The 10,056-nt window shown below is 27.1% G+C and overlaps 1 protein-coding gene across 4 annotated transcripts in view; it reads left to right on the top strand.

The window, feature by feature from the left end:
• Nucleotides 1-7,887: 7,887 nt before the first annotated feature.
• LOC101237035 (uncharacterized) overlaps nucleotides 7,888-10,056 on the top strand; it is a 37,344-nt gene continuing 35,175 nt past the window's right edge. For all 4 annotated transcript variants that reach the window (XM_065791973.1, XM_065791972.1, XM_065791971.1 and 1 more), the window contains exon 1: nucleotides 7,888-7,986. In XM_065791973.1, coding sequence (XP_065648045.1) covers nucleotides 7,962-7,986 — 25 coding nt within the window. In that variant the 5' untranslated portion in view covers nucleotides 7,888-7,961. The remainder of the gene's footprint in view (nucleotides 7,987-10,056) is intronic.

The following is a 10,056-nucleotide window of genomic DNA, read 5'->3' as shown; positions in this document are numbered from 1 at the left end:
TGAAAAATGCTTTCCAACAACACCAAACTTATGATGGTGGCATTATTGGTTCAAAAGTTATTGAGATTTTTAGTTTGTCCGAAGTGCCTTGACATCCTATGGACTTTATATAGAGAAATAAAAAAAAGTGAAGCAATTTTCTTTCAAATGTAAATATTTCAGAAAGTATTATGAATACATTAACAAAAGTATATACCAAAATGAGCAGTTTCAAAAGAGGAATTTATTTGTACTAGTTGCAATGAAAAATGAAATGAAATAAAGAAATTATTATCCATAAATTATGCATATCACAAAAAAACGTTTGATGATTTTTTAAAAATAAATATGAATATTTCATAAGTTTTTAAGATTACATATAGGTAAAAAAAACACATCAAAATGAACAGTTTCAAGAGATGAATTTGAACTTATAAGTAGCAAAAGAACATGAAAATTTTTTTCTTACATAAACAATAACAGTTAACTAAACTTCAAAAAATAGTTTGCCAAGTATCATGTCAGAAATAATTGACTCAATAAACATGTCAAAATCCTCTGATGAGTCCTCGTCGAAACCCCAGTAAGATGTAGCATACACAGTTCTCTTGTCTTTTTGCCTTTCTGTTAGTATTCGTCCATAAAAAATTTTGTCCTGTCAATTGTCTAGTTCCCATTTATGATTAAACAAATAAATAAATAAAATGAGAGAAGAAAAAACTTCAGATTTACGCAGACAAAAAATTACAATCAACAAAAAACTATACTAAGATTCAAGGATTTTGGGCAAGAGCAATGGAATTAAGCAATTGATTAAATAATAAAAATTATTATAAAGCCGTTACTCTATTTACTATAACAGATTTGCTTTCAGACATTGTTGTTGTGTCTGAAAGTAAATATTTCAAAATGTTAACTTGATTTTCAATTATATTTTTGAAGCTCTATCAATAATTTGTAAAAATAAAACTTTTACTTCTGAAGAAATGATTTTAGCAGCTGTAGATGGAATATAGCCACTCCAGCCATGTGAAAAATTACATGTACCCTGTTTCCAACATAGCGCAGAAAGGTTCCTGGAGCAACTCCATGTTCTCTCAAGAAAGACTTGAATGTTGCTGGTTCACCTTTGAAGCTATATCTAAAAATAGTTTTCAATTTGTTTTACTTTTAGAAATAAATAAATAAATAGATAAATAAATAAATAAATATATATATATATATATATATATATATATATATATATATATATATATATATATATATATATATATATATATATATATATATATGTATAATATATATTATGTGTTATATTTGTTTATAGTACCATACATCATATTTGTTATTTAAAAAGGTTAGCAAAACAAAGAATATATAAATTAGATATAGTTAGCTAAGTTTTGAAAGGTTGTACAGAAAAGACACTACAGATCCTTCTTTTCCAGTGACAGTTTTAATTTTCAGCTCTTTGTCTACATCAATGAGAGCTTTTTTAGACGCTGTAGCTATTCCGTCCAATGGATGAACATTGCAATGAAGCTCTAGAAGTTCAACATTAATATCCTGTTTTAGCAATATAACAACACAATGATTCACAGCTGCCCTATCTGAAAGACAACTTTTAATTTTGGACAAAAAGATTTCTTTAACTGTTACTCTAGACATCTGTGTAAAATCAGCATAAGTATCAGCTACTTCTTTCAATGCTGTTAATATGTGTGTGGCATAATCAAATTCTTTATCCCCTGGTAGTCTCATGGTAGAAATGGTAAGTGACTGCTTTTGTGGGTAAACACTTACATGGAATTCGAGATGTTTGTCCACCACTGTAGTGGCATCAAATGCCAAAGTTGCAACGTCACAAGTATGTAGAGCCTCTCCTGTCTGAATAAGAGATATCACTCCTAGCTCAAAAGACATTCTGACATTGATTTGTGCGGAACTAAAGACAGTTCTGTCCCAGTCAAAATCTGATATATATGGGTTAGAACATCACTTATATTTGTGATAGGTACTTGGCTAACTAATGACCTGTAGACACATTTCCTCAATGCTGGACCATATGCTTTTCCTACCATGGTTTCAACCACACTTTTGTCTTGTGGCTCTAAGATCAAACTTAACAGATAATGGTTTTGTTCTGTGAGTTGACAACATTCCTTTTTTACTTTCACCAACTCCATTTTGAACTTAAGTTCAATGCTTTTAATGTGTTTATCTCTTTCTTTTGCTTTAGATCTGTTTTTTTCTAATAAGTTATTTAACTGAGTTCTTAGCTTACTGTTTGATATCTTCAGCTTCCTTATTGAATTAATGTACTCTTTATGATCCAGAGATTTCAAAACTATCTGGTTGTCCTTAGCGTGAAGATACTTTTGTTTCCACATTATCAATGAAGCAGATTTTCTGTTTTCCTTCTGAGTCAAATTACGATTTGTAAATTTTAGATTTTTATATATTTTTAGTTTATCTCTCAGAAATTGAACAGTTTCTCTAGAGTGGCGAAGAGATTGTTTTTTTGCAAAACATGACGGGCAACCTTTTCGGTTGCTGAAGCCTGTTGTACATGATATGCCATCTGCCGCAGCATCTTGAGTTTCATTTGCATCAGCAAAAGCTGTGTTGAGATCTAAGGTTGTGTCAACTATTCCTGTATCAGTAGTATCTGCCATAAAGGCTGTATTAAGATCTATACTGGTCATTGCTTTAGTAGACTCATCCTCCTTTGGTTGATCCCTGAAAGGCATATCACAATAATTAACTATTTCAAACCAGTATCGATCAGGAACTTTTTTGAATTTAAAAAAACCATCTTCTGTTCCTTTAATGGCAGTCTTTAGCTTAACAACATCAGCCTTTGGCAAATATTCAGTTAAAATCTTTGTAGACTCTGCAAGAGTTTTTTTACTTTGATATTTTAGATATAAAATACACCCATTCTTAATAGGTATGTTGATTAGGGAAAAATTTTCTCCAATGAAACTCCATAAATCCTGGGTTGTTTTTCTTGTGTTTTTGAATTTGTGGACCTAAAAACGGAAAAAAAAGAAAGAATTAGATCCATAATATAATAATATATGTATAGTCACAGATTCTAGAGTCTAGAATAGATCAATCAACAATTAAAAGTTCCAAGACTATGTCACTACTGACTAAACTAGTCACTTAAGTTCACTGAATAAACTTATAAAGTAATAAAGTCTAAGTCACTAAGTCTAATTTTCCAATCTAGATCTAGAATAATCTACATTCTAGATCTAATAACTTACAATTATAATAAGTTCACATTTTAACAGATAGAAATAGATCTAGTTCTAGAGTAATCTAGAGTCTAGACTAGTATCATGGCTCCTTAGTTTTACTTTTTAAAAAAAAAACGATCTCATTATCGATAATTGGTAGTCGGCCAACAATGGTAACATGTAGATTTGTGCTTAAAAATTTTATATTGTTGACTAAACTGATTGTAATACAATTTTAAACTAACATAGAAAAACGAATTTGCTAGGTGTATGGTTTAAAATTAGATATGTACGGTCAATAGATAAATTTTATTTAAAAAAACAAAACTTACCTTATTTCAAAGGGAAAAAACACCAAAATGGCTACGGATACACAAAAATAAAAATTTACTGATGCTTAGAGATCCTTCTTGTTGGTAAAATGAAACAAACAATGTGACTGAAAGTGGCTGATCTATCAAACAATGCTTGAAGCACTGACGTGCCAAAAAAGCATTTTGTAAAAACGGAACAGAAAATGGACGCAGATGTCGATGGTACTTCAGGATCCAATATAGCGGACTATGCGAGTCACTACTTTAAGTCGTTTGTCAATCGTTATCTTCATTTTTTCTTTTCTAGTAACTTCCAACTTTAATTAGTGGTTGCCTTGATGGAAGCGAAGATGCTTAAAAATTCAAAAAAAAAAATTCAATAAAAAAAAAAATTCAGTAAAACATAAAAATAATAAAAAATGTTGATCTACAACATCTTGCTTAATTTAAACACTTAAAATTAAAGTAATATTTTACAAATTATAGCTTTTTTAAATAATTAATCCTTCGATAGGTAAAATCACAGTTACTTCTTCCTTCGAACCAAATGAATTGAACTTTGATTGAAGCCTGTTTGTCAACTTCAATATTTTTCTTTTAACTGTTTTTTTTTTACAAAACTAATAAGTATTTTTGATTAAAGAAATGTTTTTAAAACAACTCCATAATCTGAAACATTTATTTGTTCTACTTTTTTTATTTTACTTTCTGACTCAGTAAATCAATTAAATACTGCTTTATTAATTTTTCTCTATTGAGTTATCTATGATGACATAACAATTTAATACTTTTATTTCTATAAATAAATAAGAATAACAATAACAACTGAATACTTTTATATAGAATAGCCAATTACCAACACCAATGCATCGACATTGGTATTGGTAATTGGCTGATGCTGATTATTTTGAGAACATCAGCCTTTTTTTTTTGTGTTTCTCTATTGAATGCAAAAACATAATTATTTAATAAATAAAAATCTATGTATAAACCTAAATCGTGAAACAGGCACCAGTGGCTCTTTACTTTTTTAGTGTCTTATTTATAATTATAATTAGTATAATTTAGAACAGCAATTACATGAATTTTGGATCTAAACTTTACAAAGAGATAAGTTTAAAATCAAGAAATGAAAATAATAATAAAAAGTTCTGCTAAATGTTTCAACTCTTGATATTTTCCAAAATCTTATAAATTGCTTTTGAATATCTATTTACATCTATATTAAAATAATCCCAGATTGGACTTGCTTTGTTCATTTATGCCTATTTAATTATATTTCTATGTTTATTCCTATAATATAGTAAGAATAACCAATTTACAAAAAGAAAAGAGTACAAATTCAAAATTAGGGCTGATGCCAATGCGTCGGCCTGTATCAATCGACATTGGCCAAAAGTACGCACCAATGCACGTCTAAATATGAGGCGTTGCGAACGAAAGGGGCACACCAACCAATTTTCGAAAATCCGTTTTTTTTAACCATTTTTTACTTTAGTCTGTCATCTACAATATAACACAAGATCAACGTTGGTTCGAAACGAGCTCTGGACATATTTTCGCGTCACGGTAAGGAAGGAGGCGTGAATTTCCTGGTTAAATGCACTTCCGCGGTGCTCTGTGACAAGACCGTTAGGACTTCTAGGCGCACCTAAAAAAAAAAAAAAAAAAACTTAACGTGTCAGTGGGCCTCTTTCTGACGAAAATCCCTTACGCGCGCTTACTCAAAACTTGATTTTGGTTGGTGTGCCCCTTTCGTTCGCAACGCTTCATATAATCAACAATATATTTCTGAAATAGTTGGTTACATTTCAAAGTTAATTATAAATAGTAATATTTCTAACAGTAAGTAAACACCTAGTGAAAATGATTAAAGTAATAATTGTTATAATAATAAAAACCAGAGATGCCGAGTCCCAAAAAGATTCCAGCTTTATATCTCTATTTTTTTCCTGGCCTCTAGTGTCCAGAAGCTCTTAATATGTTGATTGACTTATAATCTGCAATATGTAAAAAACTCATGAAATTTAATGATTTGAAACATATTGTTTTTAGGACCAGAGTCCTTGCCGCCATTATACCTAAGGACTCTACTTATAAACTAAAAGGCCTAATTTTTTCATTAATAGTATTCCATAAGCTTATTTTATATTTTTAGAACTCCTGGATACAAAAAACTAGGAAGAAGTAATCTTTTTGTAACATTAAATCTGGAGTCCTCTTTGGGACTCCGCATCCCTGATATTTACAAAACAATATTTACAAAAATAAAGATAAGAATTAAAAAACAAAAAAACATAACTAATAATTATGATAACAATAATAACAACAAAAATAATAATAATAATAAAAATAACAATAAGTTACTTGTTTATATAAACACTATAGCTATATATACAATGCTAGACGATTACATACAGTTTAAAAACTGTCAACTGATAACAGTTAAAAAACTGATAAAACGTAACAACTAACAATAACATAAAACATTTATTTAAATAGAAAAAAATAATATAGGAAAAATAATAATAAAATTAAAAATAATAATTCCAAGGTAATAATAATTATAATAGAAATAACAATAAAAAAAAAATTAAAATAAGTAAATATTTAACATTAAATAAAGTAATACTATCAAAAAATCAAAGATGAAAAAAAAACATGAAAAAAATGTTATATTGTTTTGTTTTGCTTTGCTTTGTTTTTGGTTTGTTTTTTGTTAGAAAAACAAAATAACAAGTTACGGAAAAAAAGGATGTTTAAAGAATATGCAAACAATTTGCTTGAGTACCTTAACTAACTTACTTGTATATAGCATTAAACAAATATTTGACTCTCTTCGAAGACAATCAAATCAAAAAATTTATCAAAAAAATATATTTTATAATCTTTCATGAGTTCAAGTAGTGTTGTAAAATGTTATTACTTTTTTTGTTAGTACTATTTTTAACGTTTTCACATTTTATTTTTAAAAATTTAAATAAAATTGAAATTTAAGTAGAGTAAAAAATATAAAATTCGTAAAAAAACCCGGTAAAATACATTTTTAACTCAAAAACCGGTAAAATACATTTTTAACTCAAAAAATATTAAACCCAACAAAGGTAAAATGAAAACATTTTTAGATTTCCGTTAAGTGTCACCTTTACCCAAATAGCAAAAATATTTGTTGAATGCTAGTTTAAAAAAATATTGTTTTGACTTATTCAAAACTTCTTTAAATTTCCGTTGAGCTAAGTTTAAATATAATATATATATATATATATATATATATATATATATATATATATATATATATATATATATATATATATATATAAATATACATATATATATATATATATATATATATATATATATATATATATATATATATATATATATACATCGACTGAGGGTTTGATTTGGGTCAGCATCATGGTCAGGCTTAGGGTTAGGGTTACGGCAAGGTTTAAATATGGTTATATTACTGTAATTAATTGTTTTGTAACTACATGAAAATAAAAATGAAATATGATATATTATAAATACATAAAAATAACAAATATAAATATGAAAAACGTATTTTTATAATAAAAAAAAAAACAAATTTAAATATGTATAAATAAAAATAAAAATATGATAAAAATTAGAAATTAATTATATATATGACAAAAATTGTATAGAAAAAGGAAAAGAAAAACAACAAAACGGGAACAAAAAAAACATGTCTCCGAAAGTGCCGACTAGGAATGTATATACATATATATATATATATATATATATATATATATATATATATATATATATATATATATATATATATATATATATATATATACATATATATATATATATATATATATATATATATATATATATATATATATATATATATATATATATATATATATATATATATATATATATATATATACAAACGTATACAGTGGCGGCGTTAGGGTAGGGCCTGGTTGGGCGATGGCCCAGGGCGCCGAATATAAAGGGGCGAAACTAATTGGTTATTATACCCTTTGCTTTTTTTTTGAATGGGGTTAAATTGAGCTAGGGGCGCCGTAAATCTCGCCCAGGGCGCTGGTAGTGCTAAAACCGGCACTGAGCGTATACAAACATATACTCGCACACAGATGCATACATAGATTAGATACATCCACACACAAGCATAAATAGTGTCGTGGAGGGAGCTGGGACCTACGTAAACCTTTCTTAATTTTTTGTAATTATCTTTTTTTTTCTTATTTTCTTTATTAAGTTGTTAATTCAATATATTTGAGAAACAGGAATAAACTTGAAAGATGTTAAATAAAAACTAATTTGTTGTTGATTTGATCATAATGAAGTCGTTATAATGTTCATTGCAGTTTTTCTTTGCTCACAAAAAATAACTGAAAAGAAATTAATTAGCTGAAAAGAAATATTAAATATGCATTTTAATTTACAATGGGGAGGTAAACTTCTTTTTTTTATTTAATATAATTTTTTTTAAAAATCAGTGTTTTAAATGTAACTTAAACATTCACTAAATATTTTAAACATTTAAATTTTAGTATTGGTATCATTTTTATTGAAAGTGGTAATCATTTTTGTTGTATTTTTATTGCGAAATGTTTACACAATTAAATAGCTTTAGTGGTTCCGGTGTGATAAATCAGATTTGACAATGTAATATAATATAAATTTTTAATAATAAAAATAATACGCTAATAAGCAGTAAACTTGTTTATATCTATTCGCCATATGAAGCGAATACCCATAATCAAAAACTTTATTTTATTACCCATAATCAAATACGTTTTTTTTATTATTATTGGCTATGAAAATACCTGAACTCATTAGCCTAATTACTATAGTTATTATTTTTTGTCTTATAATCTAATAAGAAAAATTAGAAAAAATAAGTGTTGTTTGTGTTACTCAAAGTTTATTTATGTTTAAACATACTGTAGACAACAGTTATGGGTTTATACTTAGCATAACTTTTGTTTTATAAAATCAATTCTTTAAATTGTTTAACTATTACACAGGTCAACAAAAAAAATTTTTTTTTCTGGTGCCGAGCAAACAATTTGTTTTTGTATAGCATTTCTCATTTTGATTTCAAATATGCAACTCTTTTTTTACCATCAGGTCAAGTTGTAAAGAAATTTAGGTTCAAATCTTAAGTATTTAGGGTAAAGTCCCTAATATTGTCGAAAAAAAAGTTATTCAAAAGTATGTCAACCTGGGTCTCAAAAGAAGCGTATTTTCATAGAGATTTTAGAAAACATAAATATTTTTCCTTAAAATTTATTGACAAATGTCAATAAATTTTAAGGAAATGTGAAAAAATGCTAAAGACTCTTAAAAAAAAGTCAACATAATGTTATTCACCAAAAATACACAAAATACTTATTTTTATTTCAAATGAATAACATTTTAAAAATCTCTATGAAAATACGCTTCTTTTGAGACCCAGGTTGACATACTTTTGAATAACTTTTTTTTCGACAATATTAGGGACTTTACCTTAAATACTTAAGATTTGAACCTAAATATCTTTACAACTTGACGTGATGGTAAAAAAAGAGTTGCATATTTGAAATCAAAATGAGAAATGCTATACAAAAAACAAATTGTTTGCTCGGCACCAGAAAAAAAATTTTTTTTTGTTGACCTGTGTTATTGTTGTTATTTTATTTCTAACGTTTGCTCGTGACATAATTATTATTTTTCTAGTTTTAGTTGGCATGTTTACATTTTAAGTTGTTAATCGCCAAAAAACCGATAAGTCACCCACCCAATAAAGGTTCATGAATATACATGAAAAAACAAAAAATTACAAAAATGATTTCACATTCAAAATATATAAACTTCTGTAATACTGTGTAAAAAGAACGTGGGAAGCTTGCAGAAGACCAAACGGTCTAATCATCAAGGACCGCTTTATATTGTCAAACAAATAAAAACATATTCACAAAAATTTTACATATTTAAAATGTAAGATAACAAGTATAAAAATTAGGGTTCGGAACTTGTGCGCATATTGGCGATTATATACGCGTACCATTAAAAAGTTATGCTCATAATTATGCGTATAGTATGCATTTGATGCGCATACAAATAGAATGGTATGTTAAGTTAATTAAATATAGTCACCGGCGTATTTTAAATAAACGCCGGTGACTTTTAATTAAAAGAAATAATTTTTCGTTTGATTTTCTGTAATTAATTTTATTAGTAACTATTTCTAATTATTTTCATGATTTTTAAACGAATTTCTATATCACAAAACTTAACAATTTAATTTATTCTTGTATTACATTTGCTCATTTATAACTTCATCACATTCAAACTCGCTGAGAACTGCTCCTTCCTCTAAAATTTAGTCATTTTTGTCGTTTGTATCCATCAAACCACTATTGGTATATATAAAAATTAATTTTTTTACGCGTTCGTTTGTCAAGTGATTTCTCAATTGTGAATGAATAAATAAAAAAATCGACCAAGTTCTCTCCTTTGTTGCTGACGAACAAATCATT

Source organism: Hydra vulgaris, chromosome 03, assembly GCF_038396675.1.
Source record: "Hydra vulgaris chromosome 03, alternate assembly HydraT2T_AEP".
In the NCBI taxonomy this organism is placed as follows: domain Eukaryota; kingdom Metazoa; phylum Cnidaria; class Hydrozoa; order Anthoathecata; family Hydridae; genus Hydra; species Hydra vulgaris.
This window is presented reverse-complemented; position numbering and strand designations above follow the sequence as displayed.